Source organism: Bos indicus x Bos taurus, chromosome 14, assembly GCF_003369695.1.
Source record: "Bos indicus x Bos taurus breed Angus x Brahman F1 hybrid chromosome 14, Bos_hybrid_MaternalHap_v2.0, whole genome shotgun sequence".
In the NCBI taxonomy this organism is placed as follows: domain Eukaryota; kingdom Metazoa; phylum Chordata; class Mammalia; order Artiodactyla; family Bovidae; genus Bos; species Bos indicus x Bos taurus.
The window spans coordinates 39,105,595-39,125,850 of NC_040089.1; the positions used below are offsets into that span (position 1 = coordinate 39,105,595).

Below are 20,256 nucleotides of genomic sequence, written 5' to 3' on the forward strand. Positions count from 1 at the left end.
GTTTTGATGTGAAAAAGCATTTTGGATGACTGTACCTTTAACTAAGGAGATGAAGATGCTGGAGAAGCATTCACTTTGATGAATTAAACTTGAAATGCTTCCTATTTGTTCTAATAGTGATGTTCAGCAGGGAATCCAACTGCTCTGAGAGTTTAGTTCAGAGTTAAAGGTTCAGTCTAGAAAGCGTCAGAACCCAATCCCGCATACTCATTTCACAGTATCACCCCTCTTTGCTTTACTTTTGTTTGTGGGTGCATGCTTAGTCACTTTAGTCATGTCTGACTCTGTGCAACCCCATGGACTGTAACCCACCAGGCTCCTCTGTCCATGGGATTCTCCAGGCAAGAATACTGGAGTGGGTTGCCATGCCCTCCTCCAGGGGATCTTCCTGAACCAGGGATCAAACCCTCCTCTCCTATGTCTTCTGCATTGGCAGATAGGTTCTTTAACCACTAGTGCCACGTGGGAAACCCTTTGCTTTTGTTTGTTCAGTTTAATTATGTGTAACAGATTGTGTTTGACATATATTTTTCTTCTTTAGTCCTCATGACTGCACTTTGAGATTTTCATCACTATCTCCATTTGATAAATGAAAACAAATGAGTCCCAAACATACTGGTTAACTGACCCAAGCTTAAACATGTAGTAAGTGGAGAAACCAGAATTTGAACTATAGTTTGTTAGACTCTATTCTCAAATATCATTCACTCCCAAACACTAAATTATTCTTTTTTTTTTTCTTTTCTTGCTGCCATCCTATTGCCTGATTAGTTTTAGAAATTTTGAAAGTAAAACTCTATTGATGTGCTTAAAATAGAAGGCTTAATAATAAGAATCTATGAATATTGTAGTTTGTTAAAACAAACAACAACAAAAAAATGTTCCAGGCTTAAAGAACACTAAGTTAATCAGACTTTATTATAAATCCTTTCATCATTATGTTTTATAATCAATTGTTAAACTTGGTATTTTTCATTAAGGTGGCACTGTTGAGAGCTCACGCAGGGGAACATTTACTGCTTGGAGCTACAAAGAGATCCATGATGTATAAAGATATTTTGCTTTTGGGTAAGTTTTTTTTTTCATTTTAATTTTTTTTTTCTTCAAGTTTAAGAACTCTTTGCCTCACCATAGTTCTTGAAGATAATGTTTTTCTATAAGATTTGTGCTTATTTGTTTTGTCTATGCATGTCCAATGGCCCAATTGCTCTAGCAGCCTTATTTATAAGACTCCATTGAATTTTATATAAACTTTGTCCAAAATCACTTGGGCCTCTTTCTATGGGTAGAATAATTTTAATTTTATTTTAATTTTAAAAAATTATGCTTGCTTGATACTTACAGGGGGTTTATTCTATACGTACCAGGCACTCATAGATACTGTCAAATGATGCTATCACTTCACAATGGATTTAGGTGGTCAGAGGCTCTGTTTTTCCTTTCCTTTATTGCAAGGAAGTTCAGAAGAGATGTTCAGTATGCATTAAATAAAAGAGAAATGTTGCTCAATAAACAAAATATCAAGATATGTTTATTTCAGGACAAAGAATTAGTGATTTGTGTCACCATCTTATGGAATTCCATACATTTTAAGTGTCTACCTAATAATTATACTATATATCATTTTCTAATCTTCTAAAGATTAGTTTATCTCCTAGGATCTCATTGCCTATGATATGCTATAAAATCCCAAGTTAAAAAAAAATTTCATAACAATGTCTGAAAAATTCTCATAGTTAAATAGCAGTGCTGAATCAGGCAAAATTATGACAGCAAGTGGGATAAGGCACAAAGGAAAAGCGTGTGTCTTCATTAAGGAAGTACTCTGATCCACCCCCTCTTCAGTTCAGTTCAGTTCAATCTCTCAGTCGTGTCCGGCTCTTTGCAACCCCAAGAACCGCAGCATGCCAGGCCTCCTGAAATCTACCAAAACCCATGTCTATCGAGTTGGTGATGCATCCAACCATCTCATCCTCTGTCATCCCCTTCTCCTCCTGCTCTCAATCTTTCCCAGCATCAGGGTCTTTTCAAATGAGTCAGCTCTCTGTATCAGGTGGCCAAAGTATTGGAGTTTCAGCTTCAACATCAGTCCTTCCAATGAACAATCAGGACTGATCTCCTTTAGGATGGACTAGTTGGATCTCCTTGCAGTCCAAGGGACTCTTAAGAGTCTTCTCCAACACCACAGTTTAAAAGCAACAATTCTTCCCCTTTACTTACCTTATAAAATTAGGCTTCCTGTTGAGAGAGTTGAGATCTCTCTAATGCTTTTGAGATCTCTCTAATCTCTCTAATCTCTCTAGAAGCTCTTTCTCCCTCTGGCTGAGTAAAATGATAACTAAATTGTCTTATTCCATTTTTTAGACAGATATTTTGTCCCAAATAGAAATAAATTGAACATAATATCACAATAGCCAATAGTAACTGAGAACTTACTGTTTAAGATATATGCCTTTAATTGCTTTAACATATCTCTATATATACACTCTCTCATTTAATGCTCAGAATAACCCTGAGGGATATGTACTATTATTTTCAACCTGTTTTGTCGGTAAAGAAATGAAGGCAGAGTAAGTTTGTCTGAGGTCACAAAGCAAGTAAGGGATTGAGCCAAGATTCTAAACCACATAATATGACTGCTTTTAAATTCTGCTAAATTTTCTCTTACAATTTTAGCACTCCTACAATACTGTTCTCCTTATAAATGTGAATATAATAAGCGTAGAAAACAAAACAATCTTACCACATAGTTCTAAATAGTCTTATCCTAAATAATTAGATAATTCAACTTTTCATAAGAGGAGCAGGGCTACACTTTTTAAAATACTTTTGCATGTGTTGTTATACTGAAGATTGTCTTTGCCTGGTGAAAGAATTCAGAATACTCTGCTTTTTATAAAACCAGAAAATAAAAATTTAGCAGTTATTTTAGGCACTCAAATAAGCTTCCAATTTCCTAATATTTTAGAAGCTATAATATTGTTATATTATAGCCCAAGACTTTCTAAGGTAGAACATATTTAAAGATTAGGTGGTCCAGATTTCTATCCAATTTCTGAATTCTTTTGAATTCTGCTGCAGATGTTAGCCTTGTGATTAGATGATCTTCCCATCTCTTCTTAAAGAAGCCCAGGATGAGAGAATTTACTGTTTAATGAGGCAACTCATAAGAGTATAGCTGATAGTTTAAAAAAATTAGCCTTGTCTACTTAAGCTTATTAAAATTGTGTCTCAGTAGTTGTTATATGTATAAACACCTATACCACTGAAGGAATGCTAGTTTACTTCACTAGAAGCAAGAGAGATTCTTTAGGTTTTGTATCATGCTCATTAATGAGTAAGGTACTAACAGATAACTGACATAGTGGAAAGCTAATCATTATATCTTGTTTCTCCTTTGTCAATAATTAGCTTGTTATTAGTCTGTACTTTAGTATTATCACCAGTGACCGAGGCTGTTAAAATGCATGTGATCATATTATCAATGTTATTGATCCTGTAAGTGTTCTTAAGTTTTTCCTAACATAATTAACAACACTACTGAGAGAGGAAGTACTATTCGTGTTTCTTCAAGGGAAAATGATTTAAAATATTTGTTTATAAAAGTTTAAACAAAATCTGACAATGTTGCATGTGTGAGAGGGTTGATGGTTTAACTATTATTATTTTTTTAATGTAGGGAACAACTATGTTATTCACCGCAACAGCTGTGAAGTCGAGATTAGCCGTGTGGCCAACCGGGTTCTAGATGAGCTGGTCCGACCATTTCAAGAAATTCAGATTGATGATAATGAATATGCCTGTTTGAAGGCAATTGTCTTTTTTGATCCAGGTTTGTTTCCAAAGTTTCAGTAAAAATGATTGCAGTGAAAATTAAACTGCCTTTTATTTTATTTGTTAATAATTTTATCTGTTTGTTTATTTTTGGCTGCACTGGATCTCCCTTGCTGTGCAGACTTTTCTCTAGTTGCAGTGAGCGGGGCTACTCTCCAGTTGCGGCGCACAGGCTTCTCACTGTGGTGTCTTTTCTTATTGAGGAGCACTGGTTCTAGGACACACAGGCTTTAGTAGCTACAGCACGTGGGCTCAGTAGTTGTGGCCCCAGGCTCTTGAGCACAGGTTCAGTAGCTGTAGTGCACACACTTAGTTGTCTGGTGGCATGCAAGGATCTTCCCAGATCAGGGATCGAACCCACATCTCCTGCCTTGGCAGGTGGATTCTTTACCACTAAACCACCAAGTGGTTTAAAAGTCACCAACTTTTAAAATATTAGAATATTTACTCTCACACTCTGGTAAGACAGAATATTTAGGTTGCTCTTTTTATTCCTGCACTAGATGCAAAAGGGCTAAGTGATCCAGTGAAGATTAAGAACATGCGGTTCCAAGTGCAGCTGAGTTTGGAGGACTACATCAACGACCGGCAGTATGACTCCCGGGGCAGATTTGGGGAGCTGCTTCTGCTCCTGCCCACGCTGCAGAGCATCACGTGGCAAATGATTGAGCAAATACAATTTGTTAAACTTTTTGGAATGGTTAAAATTGACAACTTACTTCAGGAGATGTTACTAGGTGGTGAGTTTATTTAAGAATTTCTATTTTATTTCTTAGCATCATATTACAGTGCTTTAGAGCAAGTTTGACCTTTTTACTTTTTGTCCATGATGTAATGAACTCAATTTTTATTTTGCATTTAGAAAAATCTATAAAACCTATTGGCTGGGAACAAAAATACTTGAACATATTCAAACCTCCCCTCCTCTTCATACTCAACCTCCACCGCCTTTACTCCACCCATCCCTCTTACCTCAATTTTCAGATCCTCCCAAATATGGTAAATGGAAATATATTTCTTATTGTTGGTACTTCTTGGAGTATATTATATTTTTTCTATGTCTTTCCTCCTCTAAAAGCTCACCGATGGCAAAATAAAACAACAACAACAAAAATACATAGAGTAAATAGCTTAAAAATAAACATTCTGCTCCTGAAATAAATTAACTGACACAACACAATGAGAAGGGGAAAATGAGATTTCTTTGCTGCAGTAGATGTCGGGAATAACTTAAGGAATCCTTTATTTTGTGTTCTGATCTAGATTAAATTTCCTTGTAAAATCTATTTTATTTTATTTTAGTTTTAGTTTTCTAGTGGTTAATGTGTTTCTAATGATATCTTTCTGAAATAAAAGTTGTTTATGCTATTAGGGTGATCCCAAATACTATAAACTTGAGGTAAGTGATTCTTGGAATTGCCTTAACAACAGGCAGCAAACATAATGATTCCAGGAAACTGCACGGAAGGTCCATTATTAATATACAACATAATATGATACAACATTAATCTAGCCAGTGTACAGTGAAAGCTGACATTGTCTTTAATGTAGCAGTGACTCTATTAATTTATTTCTGAATTCCCAAAAAGCACTTTGCAAAAATAGCAATATTTAAGCTGTCAATCAAAACACTTGTTTTAAGGTAAACTTGCTGTTCCTGATTAAATATCCCTTACACAAGCATCTTTTTATCTTCTGTAGGTGCTTCCACTGAGCCTAACCATCTCCATCATCCAATGCACCCACATTTGTCTCAAGATCCATTAACTGGACAGACTATACTTCTGGGTTCAATGTCAACACTGGTGCATACAGACCAGATATGTAAGTATCTGGACCACTTGTGAAACACAGTATTTCTTAAACTTAACTAGTTGAGAAAATGTGAAATTTGGGGAAAGAATCTATTAGTGCCCAGAAATTGTAAAAATTGGATATAATTTCTTCTCCAGGATTTGATTGTGGGAGATTGTGAATCAAGTCACTTGTTCTTCTCATGTATGAGTTTTCTCCCTAAAATGGAGGTATGAGTGCCTAAATCTTTCTACTTCATCGGTTTGGTAGTGCAAAAGGACATATAGGATGCTCCACTTTGCCTGGTAGTGCAGGACCATAAAAATTACATACAAACTGGAACCACGCAAAGGAATCTTAATAATTAAGAGAAAAATTAAGATTAGTGATGACCCTTAAACATGTTTATCAAAACATTAAGAGCTCTTTTAACTATAAGTTATAAATGTATAGGGAAATTAAAAATAGTATTTTTAATGTTTAGTACACCATAATTTAAAATATTAAAAACACTGAGAAAAATATGAAGAGTAGTTTGGGCAGTGCTTGCCATGTTCTTCTTCAAGGACTTACAAGAGGAAGTGAGCATTTATGATGAAATTTACTCTTTTGGAAGTCTGGATTGTTTTCCAGTATTTTATCCTTTGTATTTTCAACGTCATGAAATATCTCTCAGAAACCATTTGATAGGAAGTTTTTTGTCAGTTTCACTTCCTCTGGAACCTCTCCATCCTTTCAAAGAATTGGGCTCCTTATTAATGTTGACAAGTTTTCCTTCAGCTTAAGCTCTTGGCTGTATTTTTAGGGATTCAAACAATGACAATGTGAACATTTCCATGGTCAGTGTTTTCTTCTATTAACTACATTTATGTTCCATTTGAATTTCACTTCCAGCATTATCATTTTTTGTTTCTTTACTGCCCACTCTCCCCTTCCGGCCAATTCTCTTTCAGTTGTCCATGTTTTCAAAATGTCATGTGAATTTATCACTGGGAGGGAGACAGGAGGCAACACAACTACACACTTTGTTGTCAGTGTATGAACTGAAGGAAATATGTTCGTTGACCAATCACAGTCTTGAACAGACTGAAGGATGTGGTGTGATTGGTTACTGATCAAAATGCACATCTATTATTTAGGTAATTATTTGTAGACTGAAAAAGTTAGCTGTGAAGTTTGTAAAGTTTGCAATACAGTCAAGTTTGTGAGTTTATGCAACACTCACTGTTAATCTGAGTTAACATACTAACTGAAATGTGAACCAGGTTTTTGAAAGACTAGTGCTATTTAACTAAGCAGTGATGAGTGGAATTTATGTGTATCATAATTGGGCAAAGTGTGGGTTGTTTAGGTTTTCTTTAGTTCTTTGGAGCAAAAATGATTATATATATATATATATATATATATATATATATACACTAGAGATGACTGATGCTGAGGCTGAAACTCCAATACTTTGGCCACCTCATGCGAAGAGTTGATTCATTGGAAAAGACCCTGATGCTGGGAGGGATTGGGGGCAGGAGGAGAAGGGGACGACAGAGGATGAGATGGCTGGATGGCATCACTGACTCGATGGACATGAGTTTGGGTGAACTCCGGGAGTTAGTGATGGACAGGGAGGCCTGGTGTGCTGCGATTCATGGGGTCTCAGAGTCGGACATGACTGAGCGATTGAACTGAACTGAAGGGATTGATAGTAGATAATCTGATATTATTGCAGATTTAACACATTATCTTTTTACAAGTCAACTCAGAGATTTAAAAAATCTTGACTAGAAAAAATATCAAGAATGAATTGCTCCTGAATTTATACTAATTTAAATTGAGTTTTGATCTACTGCCTCTAAACACTAAACCAGCTGTGTCACAGATTCCTTAAGTTATTGTGATATCATTATGCATACCTGTATTGCCTGAAGAATCTACGATAGCCCTTAGTAACTAGCTGCAGTGTTGTTTTATCCCAAAGTTCAATGCAATGTGACCATAATTTAGTGAGTACCATCTAACTGCTCCCTAGTGGTAGGGAGAGTAGAAACCACAAAAATGCCTGCTATCACTGCTGTCCTTCAGATGCAATAGATATATGTAAATAATGTCTGTAACACAAAGTTCTTTGAGTGTATGACAGAGCAGAAATGAAATTGTTAGAAAAAATACAAATGTACAATATAGTACATTTAATCTGTGGGTCCCCATGTAATTTAAAGACATTAATTTGGGACCATTCTATCTTTCCTTGAAGTACAGTTGACTTACAGTAGTATCTTGTTTCAGGTATACAATGTAATGATCCAGATTTAGAGGTTATACTTCATTTAAAGTTATTATAAAATATTTCTTATATTCCCTGTATTGTAAATTACATCCTATATCTTGTTTATTTTCTACCATATCATTTGTGCCTCTCATTCTCCTTTCCATGGCTTTCTCTCCCTCTCCCCCTCTTCTCACTGGTAGTGACTGGTTTGTTCTCTGTTTCTGCTTTATTATATTTATTTATTATTTGAATTTAACATATAAGTGAAAATATACAGTATTTGTCTCTCTGTTTAACTTATTTCACTAAGGGTAATATCCTGCAGATCCAGCCATGTTATTTCAAATGGCAAAATTTCATTCATGGCTGAGTAATATTCATATGTGTGTGTGTATGTGTGTGTGTATGTATCATGTCTTCTTTATCCATTCCTCTGTTGATGGACACTTGTGTGGCTTCCATATCTTGGCTATTGTAAATAAAGCTGCTATGAACATTGAGGTGCATGTATCTTTCCAAATTAGTGTTTTTGTTTTCTTCAAATATATGCTCAGAAGTGGAATTGCTGGATACTGTGGTAGTTCTAGTTTTTATTAGTTGAGGAACTTCCATACTGGGACCGTCTTGCAAAGCACATGTTACCATGTTCATTTAATTAACAGTCAAGAACAGAGAGAGGCAAACCCAATACCATACCAAAGAGTCTATGAAGTTGTTTCTCTTAGAAATCAGTTATTTATAAACTTGGAAAATAAAACTCATTAACAAAACATTGAACGCTGTAGCTAACAACTTGCAAGAAAGTTTAACAATTTTGCTGGTGGTTAAATCCTTTACTTTTTAAATGCTAGTTTTCTAGTATTTTAAAAGCATACTTGCTGACCCTAATCTTTTTAGAATCACATCATCACACTTTTCATTTTTATTTTCCCTCTTCCAGCACACTATTTAAGAGATTCATTTGTAAAGGAAAACTTTGCTTTGCTTATGGTCATTTGAAACAGTTTATATTTGACACAAAGCAAAGCATTACACTCAAGCACACGTAAAAATTAAAGTTTATGCATATTTTCTTGGTCTTTTACAGCAGGCTACTGCAGTATTAGATCCATCCTAAATATCCAGAAATAATTTTTGAGGCAAGTTTGGTAAATTTTTTGTCACTTGAATTGTATCTAAAAATATTGTTTTTGAGTCATTGCTAATTCCCATGTGATAATATATTAAAGAAAACTAGGCAAAAAGGGGCTGTTCTTTTTTGTATTTTTGAAAACTATTCCAGAAAAAAAATCAATAAAGTCTGCAATATCTTAGTCTGATCATCAAACATTTTCTATTTATTCTGGGTTATTCATGGGTTAATAATAAATGTGAATACTAAAATATTTCAAGTTTTAAAAATTGTAGAATGGCTCCTGGACTACTTTGTAATATGGTTAAAATTTGCCAATAGAAATACTATCATAGACAATGAAATATTCAAACTATAACTGATTTTTTAAATTACTCAGTGTTCTTTGTATTGATGGGTGAGGAACAGCTAAGTATCATTGTAACAATAATTTTGAAGTGACAAAGTCAGTATTTTTCAGATGCTTTTAACTACAAGAGCTTCCCTGGTGGCTCGGTAGTAAAGAACCCGCCTGGGTCAGGAAGATCCCCTGGAGAAGGAAATGGCAACCCACTCCAGTGTGCTTGCCTGGGAAATGCCTTGAAAAGAGGAGCCTGGCAGCCTACAGTCCATGGAGGGTCTCACAAGAGTCAAATGTGACTTAATGACTAAGCAACAACAACATAGATTTCAAAGCACTTAAGAGTTACCTTACCTTGTTATTATTTTTGTTAATGTCATCTAATGTTTGAGTTGGCTTTCCTGGTGGCTCACACAGTAAAGAATCTACCTGCCAATGCAGGAGACATACATAGTTCAGTCCCTGGGTTGGGGAGATCCCCTGGAAAAGGAAATGGCAACCCACTCCAATATCCTTGCCTGGACAATCCCATGGACAGAGGAACTTGGTGAGCTATAGTCCATGGGGTCACAAAGAGTCAGACACACCTAAGCAACTAAACAACAACGTTTGAGTTAGTGAAATCTAAACCAAATATGTTTTATTTTATGTGTTTTTTGATTGCAAATATTGTAAAACTTGAATTGTGAGACTTGGAAAAAATTTTCTGTTAATTATTTTCATTAAAAATTTTTTTCTGCTGAGTTTATGAGAGAATTGAATGCCCATAAATGCTATTATATAAAAGCAGATGATATCTTAAAGTGACTATCAACATTTTAAAGTATGACTTAGTTTAATGCTAATAGGGGAGTACATCTCCAGTAGTATGTCAGTGACCTGATTATGTATTATAAGCACTACTTATATATGATCTTTTAAAAACATATATAAAATAAAGTAATGCATATTGGTGTCATGTAAAACTTAATGAGATGGGCCAGGGTAACTGCCAGCATCACATACAATTCTCTGTTTCTTTTTTAGCAACTCCTGAAACCCCACTTCCTTCCCCACCTCAAGGCTCTGGACAAGAACCATACAAAATAGCTGCAAATCAAGCTTCAGTCATTTCACACCAGTCTCTTTCCAAACAAAAGCAATTGTGAGAGTATGTTTACTTTTGAATGGCACTGTATAAATGTGAAAAGTTGTTGGTCTTAAAATATCTCAGGATAGCACTTTTGGCAGACTCTTGGCCAAGGCTTCTTCATGGTGCTGTTATAAAGACAGTATCCTGTTTTCTTGTTTATATGTTCATTTTGTTTGTTGTTGCTATTGTTTAAAACCTTTCGATGCAACCAATGTATCACTGAGTTTCAATGTGTTTGTATAGTATAAACCTGTACTGTGCCTGAACCAGCTGAATCTCATGTACTACTTTCCTGTGTTGTCTTATTATTAATTTAAATCTGTAAATAATTGCTTTATGGTGATGTGATGAAGAACTAAGTGTTCTTCTTTGAGAACAGTAGATCAGAAATCCCAGATTAATATTAAATGAGCCAAGTTCTTTTTTTTTTAAAATAAGTTTTAAACTTGCAGATTCGAAAATTAAAGCAGTTGCTGTAGAATAGGGTATATTTCTTTGAAGAATCACTTACAAGCATCTTTTTGGCCCATAGTTAAATATGCCTATAAAAGATAAGAAAATTATAAATAGGCATTCCAAAGATGACTGGGTATTCCTTGAAATCTGCCTATATTTGAAGATGTATGTTAAATAAAACGTTAGCTTTATCAGTTAGGATACAGGCTAAATTGTATTAAAGAAACCCTTAAAAAGAGGCTCAAGCAAGACAGGCATTTATTTCCCTCTCAGAAAACAAATCTAGAAGTAGCCATTCTTTGACTAGAACTTAGCACATGCCCACATCTGGTTCTCAGGGACACTGGGAGTGTAGTCTTTAGACAGAAAGCCTCGTGCCAACAAAACTGTCCATCCCTGGGATTCTGATATCAGGAGACAAATTAGCCATCTGTCACCCACATATTGTCTCATTTAGCCCTCCTGTAAAAGAGGTATTATTATTTTTTTCTTATAAATTAAGAAACCTTTAGCTTAGAGGATTTAAATAACATAACCAAAGATCATTAAACCTAAAGAGGAGGAAAGCCGCACTCTAGCCCAGGTCTAATGGACTTTAAGGAGGATAAATTTTTGGTATGAAAATGTGAGCTTCTTACTGTGCTTTTTAAATAAATGCAATTGAGTGATAATTGGATATTATCCATCGTGTTACCTGTTAACACATATTTACATATAAATGAGTGTAAATTTGTTGCAACATGAATAAGAAACCACTTTTGTATCTTTAATGAATCTTCTAACTTTAATGAGTCTTCTTCCTAAAATAAAAAGATTTTAAAAACTTTTGAACAAAGAAAATAAAATGTATAGCAGGTAGATTATGATGAAAGTGCAGACAAATTAAAAATCACTGACAGCATAGTTTCAAAAATCCAGTGGACTGAGGAATATAGTTCTTTGGAGCTCCAAATTATTTGATATTATCTAAAGCTGGAGCTTATTTTAAAACAATTAACAGTCTGCCTCAAAAAACAGTGATGTCTCTCTTTCTCTCTCTCTCTCTGTCAAATAAATATACACACTGTGTTTGCTGAAGCAGAGAAAAACTGGTTTAGTACTTATTAATGATATAAAAAGGGTTCCCCACGCTGCAAGAGACTGAATTAAATGATCTTCACAGAACTTTTCAAAATTTCTAAGATTATGATTTCATAGCCCCCACTTACCCTACAAATAAAAAGCTTTTGTTAACTCTAACTTCTTAACTCTTAAAATGGAAAAATGATTACTTAGAAGCTAGCATTGATTTAATAGAATCAGTAAAATCCCTTTAACAGCTGGTACCTGGAAACTGTAAAATATATCTTTGAGAGAGAGAACAGAAAAAAAATTTAACTCATTTTTAAAAAGATTTATGCTAGTATCTCTAGTTCACAAATAAGAATGCTTTTGATTTTTTAAGATGGAAATACGTCTTTTAGTTTTCTGTTATGCTCTTAAAGATACTAAAAAAAAAAAACCTTTAAAATATAAAACATATAATTCATTTTTAGTGACACTTCTAACTTATCTACATCTATTTACTAAAACAGTCATGTTTTAGAAATTATTGCTAGCAAATTTGTTTTAATAACCATGGTCAGGGAATGTGTAATATAATATTTTTGTATACTTAACTGCCAAGAACGCTGGACAAAGAGGAACTGAAGTTTTCAGCATATCTTCAATATATTGATAAGGGAAGTTATTGCTTTTATATAACACAAAAACACTTATGTAACACTTTTTTTCAGGTAATAAAAAAATAATTTATTGTGAAATAATGATTCATTTTATAAATGTACAATTATTTTTATAAATTTCATTGTTTAAAATCAAAAATTGTTAGATTTTTTATTGATAAATTATAATGAGATTAAAATATTTCTAAGCTGTGATACCATGTTGTTTCACTGAACTTTCTAAATAAAAATTGAGAGAAAAAAAAAATATAGTGTGGTCCTTCATTATTGTTCAAAAATGATTTCATAATTTGAGAGATACTGATAATGTCTTTTATATGGTCACTTAATTAAATTTACATAGAGTTTACAAATACTGGTCTTTAGAGTCTAGAGCAAAATTGACTAGCACATCTTCAAATAATCATAGAGTTAGACACTGATTGAAGGGGGAGCTTCTCATTTGCACTTTAATTATATAGTTTTGCTTGAAATTTTTGTCACAATAATTAAAATAGATGCCCTAGATTGAATTAAACACTGTACACATAAATTTATGTGATTAAAACAAGGTTTGATACTACTATACTACCTGAAGTTGGCTTCCCTGGTGGCTCAGTCTGCAAAGAATCTGCCTGCCAATGCAGGAGACCCAGGTTCCATCCCTGGGTTGGAGGGATCCCCTGGAGGAGGAAACGGCAGCCCACTCCAGTACTCTTGCCTGGAGAATCCCATGGACAGAGGAGCCTGGTGGGCTACAGTCCATGGGGTCACAAAGACTTGGACATGACTGATGGACTGACACTTTCACTTTTCATATATAAATTTGGATGTAAAATTTTAACCTAGATGTTTTAATTCATGGTATCCGTCATTCACATTTAAGGCTTTTTTTGTAACATTTCTTATACTACCAAGACCAGTGATTTTATTTTTTTCACCTGGCTTTTTTTTTTTTTAAATCCAGGAAGAGTTGTCCTGGGGCTCATGCCCCATCCTGATGATACAGATCCTGAATGGAATCATCAGGAATGGCACAGTGCAGGTGTCAAAATCGAAGTAAGGCCACGGAATTTTGAGAGGACCCTCCAATTACTGAGAACATGTGTTGCCCTCAGATGGTCTCCTGGATTTCTATATGTATGAGAAGGGCTTCTTATTGATGTCCCCCTGGGTCCAGACTCAGTCCTGTTCCTCCAAAAAGGTCTGGTTGTGTTGCTGCATAGTAGCAAGGGTTTGTCTTCATGACCACCTAGAATTCCAGACTCACATTACTTCAAGTGAGCCTGAAACTGTTTTAAGTGAACTGTGGCTGCAAAATTTTCCACTGTTTTATATCTAACGGAACAGACAATGGAGTGATTAAAGTCTGGACTCTTTATCCTTGTGATGAAGGGAAACAAGGAACCCAGTTCTCAGGAATGGCATCAGTTCTCTTATGAACAAAATGCTGGGATATGGACTTGTTGCAGGAAGGGGGACCACTTCCTGGGTCCGAAACTGGGCTCTTGGCTAACGCTTGGGAATGAATTGTCTGAGGAGACACAAGTGCTGACAAAGCAAGAGCTTTTATTGGGAAAGGGCACCCAGGTGGAGAGCAGTAGGGTAAGGGAACCCAGGTGAACAGCTCTGCCATGTGGTTTGCAGTCTCAGGTTTTATGGTGATGGGATTAGTTTCCAGATTGTCTTTAGCGAATCATTCTGACTCAGAGTCCTTCCTGGTGTTGCACACCTCGTTCAGCCAAGATGGATGCCAGAGAGAAGGATTCTGGGAGGTGGTCGGACATGTAGTGTCTCCTTTGACCTTTCCTGAACTCTTCTGGTTGGTGGTGGCTTATTAGTTCCATGTTCCTTACCAGGACCTCCTGTCATAAAACAACTCATGCAAAGGGTTACTATGGCGCCTGGCCAGGATGGGTGGTTTCAGTCAGTGTGCTTCCCTAACAGACTTTTGGCACATTGTAGAAATAGGAGAATTATGAAGTCTGTAATGATTTTCATGCCACTGGGTCAGGGAGGCTGTCCCACTTTTAAACCTTAGTGCCTCTGAACATGTTTACATCCCAAAAAGCCAGTCCAGCTTTCTATAAAGAAACAAGAGACTATAAACCAATACCTCCACTGAAAGAGAACTAATATTCCTATGACGTTGAACCCTATGAAAAACCTCCTAAAACAAAAATACCATTTTGATTTTCTACTTGACTCCAAGGGTGGGCTCTGACTGATCTGCTTAGAATTCTACTAGCTTTTATTTTTATTTTCACTCTTATCAGGGTATCCTGTACCCCATTTACAACACAAATTATACTGAAGGTGTGCTGAGTAAAAAGTATACACAACTTTGAGAGTTGTGATTTAAGTTTTTTGGGGACAAAATAAGGACTGCAGCTCAGGACACAGCTCCTCAGTTCTGAGAGACTGCTCCAAGGAGGCAGGAGGAAAAGTCAGGCTATACAGAAGTTTAAAACAGGGAGCAGGCAATCTGAACATTAAAGATCAGGTATCAAGTTAAGGAATTTAGCACTCAATGTATGGGAAGATGCAAGCCTCTGGGCTCACTGATTTCATTCCTTTCACATGCACCTCAGGGGCCAAATATTGTTTTCTTGTTCACCTTAAAGAGTGGCAGATGGCTGCTCCTTGCATTCCCCCAACTCCTCAGCAATCACCATGGGAGGTGGCAGCATCTATTGGATCACAGTTTTGGGAGCCCTCATTCACATTTGGAGGCCAGAAATTGATGGTGGCTGTGACATTTCTTGTTTATTGATATGGCAGGAGATAGTTTCTTTTTGCAGGTATAACAAGAAAACCTGCAGTCCTGCATCCCATCACACCCCTGCTCTCCATGTTCTGCTCTTTAGTAACTATATTCAAATACTGCAACTGTTTAGCTGATATTTTCCAGCAAGGATTAAAAGCATATTTTCTATCACATTTTGCAATTTTTTTTTCATTTTTAGAGCTTATTTATATACAACCACTCCATCCCCACCATATTCTCTCAATTTCTTAATAAATCAATATTATTTACATAGTAGTTACTATTTAAATAATTTGTCAAACCACCATTTAAAATATGAAATAAGTAAATTTTATACTCTGAAGAATAGAAGAAATACATCCTAATCCTACAGAGAAAATGAGAAGAGAAAGAATAGTCCTCACTCCAAATCACAAAAGGAATGTGTCTTAGAATAAAGAAAACACATGAAGTATATTAATAATAATGTTTATCCTATCCCTATACCTAAGTATGATTTGGCCTCCTTTATAACCTGGTAATTTGAAATGGTGATTTGAACTTATGTTCCTCCCTTCCCTCCAATCCCTCTGAATTGCCCAGAGAAAGATTTCTTGAAAATAAGAAAAATCTATACAGGTATTGAAACCTTTTTTCTTTCCTGCAAAATGTGGAGCAGATGACATCAGAGTAAAGGAAATGCACACTAGTCTATGATTCAGCACAGGCTTAATGATGTTTCTGGGAAAGAAAGAAACCAATACGAAATTCCGCAAATAGAGACTACAAAATCTTCAATGATGTAACAGGAGAGACTGAGACCAAGGAAGAGCACGCAGCAGTCAATGAAGGTCGAGTCAAAGAACAGCAGGGACTATGGTAAGTGACCCAGTGTAGAGGGCTCCTAGTGAGATTCATCTGATCTCCATGAGGCAGATAGGCTGATCAATGAAGGAGGGTCCGGGACACAGCAATTTCCAAATGAGAGGAGCTGCATTTGGTTACAGGAAGGATGGAAAGAGCCTAACTTCAGAACACTACAACAATCAGGAAGACAGAGAAGCCTTAATTCATGCCCATAATTTAGTCAGAAGTGGAGAAAGAATTCCCAGAAAGGTTAAATTCTCAAGTGAGACAAGACAGCTACACCAGGGTTAGAGTACTGATGGGGGAAAATGGAACCTGGAAATTGAGATAGGAACTTCTATAGAAAATCTCAAATTCTCTGGAATTCACTATGTAGAAATGGCCTTTTGTTTTATTTTTATTCAGTTGCCAAGTCAGGTCATACTCTTAACTACCCCAAAGAAAATAAAGACAATTCTAAAATCCATCTTGATTGAAGTTGAGCTTGATTGACCCCTGTTTATAATGATCTTAGATAATTTTGCTTCACTATTCAGTGTATTATGTTTGCATTGGGAGTTCTGAAAATAAATTACTTGCAAAAAAAAAAAGTGAGGGTAAGACACTTTCTGATAATAAGGACTCACTGCTTGAGGACAAGCAAAGGCCTTTTCTCCAGACAAGACATGTGTCCCTTAGGACATGTACCCTCCTGCGCTCCCATTGGTTAAACCAATATCTAGGGTTAAGTCACAATACTGCCAGGTCATGGAATTGCTAGGCTTGCTAAGAGAATAAGGATCTAAATCTCCAACAAAATGAGATAAGATGTCAGCAGTCAGGAGGCTGGTTCTGTTAGAACTAGACTCCAGGGAATAGGATCAAGGAGGGACATAACAAAAAGTTGGGTAAGGGAAATTATATTAAGGAAACAATCTACTAGTATACAGAATTTAGCCTCTTGGCAAGAATCCTAAAATCATGGAGGCTGAGCGGTGTTGCAGAAAAGCATAAGCATTTTAATGAGCATCAAGGTTATAGTAGCTAAAGAGGTTTGACCTGCAAAGAGCTATGGGGATGGTGACTAGACCCAAAGAGGCCACCAGACTCACAAGATGCATAGCCAACAAAGGTATTTTTCAATCTATGCAGCCAGAAAGAAAGGAAGGAATGGAGGAAGAAAGGGAAAACGGGGGAAAAAAGAACGAGGGGAGAGAAAGAAAAGAAAAATGAGATAGAAGAAGGGAGAGAGGAAGGAAGAAAAAAAAAAATGAGCTGAGCGTTGCCCAATAGATTTTAAAAACTGCAGTGTCTTGCCATGTTCCCAGACTTGGGTCTATTTTCTAATCCAGAATCCATGGACTGAAAAAGAATCCCCAAGACAAAAAGGCCCTGTATCTCTATAGCAGGTGTGTATTTTAAGCATTCCCTCAGTCCTTTTCCAAACAGACCTATGGCCCTTTACTCAAACGTTCACCGGAGGAAGGAGAAAAGATAAGCTTTTTGGAATTGTTGCAAGAGGCTCTTGCTTGATACTGATACCTGGAAACCTGAAACATCTTCATAGACCCTGGTTAGAATTTTGGTAGCAAAGGGAAGCTAGATAATAAATAGAGCCATGGCCTAAGATCAGCTCACCATGAGTGGAGTGGATTGGTTTCAACATAACTCACTGGGATTCTGTTACAGATATTCCCTTCCCTGGATTTCTGGATTAGTTTAGGCTACAAGAGAAAATTTGTTTGTATGAACTGGGAAAATATAAGTGAAGAAGCATCCATGTCTGTCTATGCTCAAAAGATTAGTACAGGCGCCAGATGCATTTGCAGCTTATACATCTGTCATCTAATTACTGGCTGACCTTGGTGTGGAGAAGTAGCCATTCTACTTCCCTTAGTTCTGGCTAATTTTGCTGCCATTGTTTCTCTGACTCCCAGGCCTTGAGCAAGGTTAGTTCCTGGAGAAATGACACCAGATCCTCAGGCAGGTCATTTACTTGATTGAAGTGGGGTTCTTGGAGGCAATGAGTGATCAGTAAGAATGCTGATCTCCCTCGTGGATTCCAACTCATCTTCACGCACTTTAGTCTATCGATGCTTTTACCATATTTGTGTCCATATTTCCTTTCCAACTAATATCCTGTTGACTTCAGGCCATAGAACTATTTACAGAAGCAACAGAGTACTAAACCAGCCCTAAAACCATGTAATAGCTAATCCTGAAGATAAATTCATGATTGAGTATAAACTATGGTGTTTCTGTTTCTATGATTGCATCTTGACTGATACAGTGAGTCCAAAAGTCCATCTGATAATCATTTTTCTAGTCCCTCAGTAGATTGGACATACTTTGAGGTTGTTGGAATCCAACCATCTGTTCCTTGTCCTGATGGATAAAAACTATCTTAGGGGGCAAAGCCAGAAGTAAACCTAGGAAAATGTTCCCACTGTGCAGAAAGCATAAGTAACTATAAGAATATCTTATTTGAAGCAGGTATGGGAGATGGGGAGAAAGCAAGTATTATCCTTTAAAAATCTATAAACGGCAAGAATAGTGGTTCTTGTTATATATATCTTCATTTGATTAATCAATAATGGATCCTATAAAGACAGTGAAATCCTGGAGACCAATCCCCTGGATAAGGAAATGGCAGCTCACTCCAGTATTCTTGCCTGGAAAATCCTATGGACCACGGGGCCTGGTAGGCTACCGTCCATGGGGTCGCAAAGAGTTGGACACGACTGGGCAACTTCACTTTCACCACAAATTTCAGTGAAATAACAATCTCAATAACAGTGGATTAACATGGCTACACGTATGAGGTATGTGGCTACTGATCTAATGAATGCATTCTTTTTCATTCTTGTCCAAAAGAAGACTCAGGGGAGGGAGGAGGTGATGTGCGTGCTCAGTCACAGTTGATCTTTGTGACTTCATGGACTGTAGCCTCCCAGGCTCCTCTGTTCAGGGAATTTTTCAGGCAAGAATACTGGAGTGGGTTGCCATTTACTACTCCAGGAGATCTTCTTGACCCAGGGATGGAACCCACATCTCTTGTGTCTCCTTCCTTGGCAGGTGGATTCTTACTGCTGCACCATCTGGGAAGCCTGGGAGGAGATGGTGCTGTGATCCACTGGTCTGTGGGTCTGTGGGTCTGCCTAGCTTCCTGGCTCTGCCCTGCCCCCCAGGTGGCTTGGCTCCATGGCTCCCAGAATTGGAAACAATTTCCTATCATCTGGAACAGACAAAGCTCTACATTGAAAGAGTTGATCCAAGCCTATGTAGACTTTATTGCTTTTTGCCATAATATTTTCTGAAGATAGCTAGATCAGCATCACCACTTGTCAAGTATCATAATGATTCCTATTCAGTCAGAAGCAATTGTCTTTATAGACAGAAGAAATTACTCCTTGAAGGCCCATAAGAGGAACTAGCTTGCAGATACTAAATTTTGAAGATAGATTTCTTTAGGACATATTATATATTCTAACTTCACCCCAAAATGTAAAATAATTAGGTCTGGAAATCAAATGGTGGAAAAAATGGTCCTATTTACCGTCATTTATAGCCCATTTTGGAGAAGGCAACAGCACCCCACTCCAGTACTTTTGCCTGGAAAATCCCATGGACAGAGGAGCCTGGTAGGCTGCAGTCCATGGGGTCGCTAGAGTCCGGCACGACTGAGCAACTTCACTTTCACTTTTCACTTTCCAGCATTGAAGAAGAAAATGGCAACCCACTCCAGTGTTCTTGCCTGGAGAATCCCAGGGAGGGGAAAGCCTGGGGGGCTGCCGTCTATGGGGTCGCACAGAGTCGGACACGACTGAAGCGACTTAGCAGCAGCAGCATAGCCCATTTAAGTAGTTTGTACTCTTTGTCTCCACAACTCTAGGTCCTTGGTGATTAGAAGTATTGGTTCTAAAGAGATAATCCTGAATAAGACTTCAAATATTTTCCATTTTATATGGAAAGAGATCAGGATATATAAAAGAAGAATCACTATCCTGATA

General features: G+C 36.7%; 1 protein-coding gene across 2 annotated transcripts in view; it reads left to right on the top strand.

Annotated features, from left to right (window-relative positions):
- Positions 1-12,922, top strand: part of HNF4G (hepatocyte nuclear factor 4 gamma) — a 135,399-nt gene extending 122,477 nt beyond the window's left edge. Inside the window, exons 7-11 of one of the 2 annotated variants that reach the window (XM_027561224.1) lie at positions 981-1,068; positions 3,680-3,832; positions 4,338-4,574; positions 5,536-5,658; positions 10,390-12,922. In XM_027561224.1, coding sequence (XP_027417025.1) covers positions 981-1,068; positions 3,680-3,832; positions 4,338-4,574; positions 5,536-5,658; positions 10,390-10,511 — 723 coding nt within the window. In that variant the 3' untranslated portion in view covers positions 10,512-12,922. The remainder of the gene's footprint in view (positions 1-980; positions 1,069-3,679; positions 3,833-4,337; positions 4,575-5,535; positions 5,659-10,389) is intronic. The other variant, XM_027561222.1, reaches the window with a different exon arrangement.
- The last annotated feature ends 7,334 nt before the right edge of the window (positions 12,923-20,256 follow it).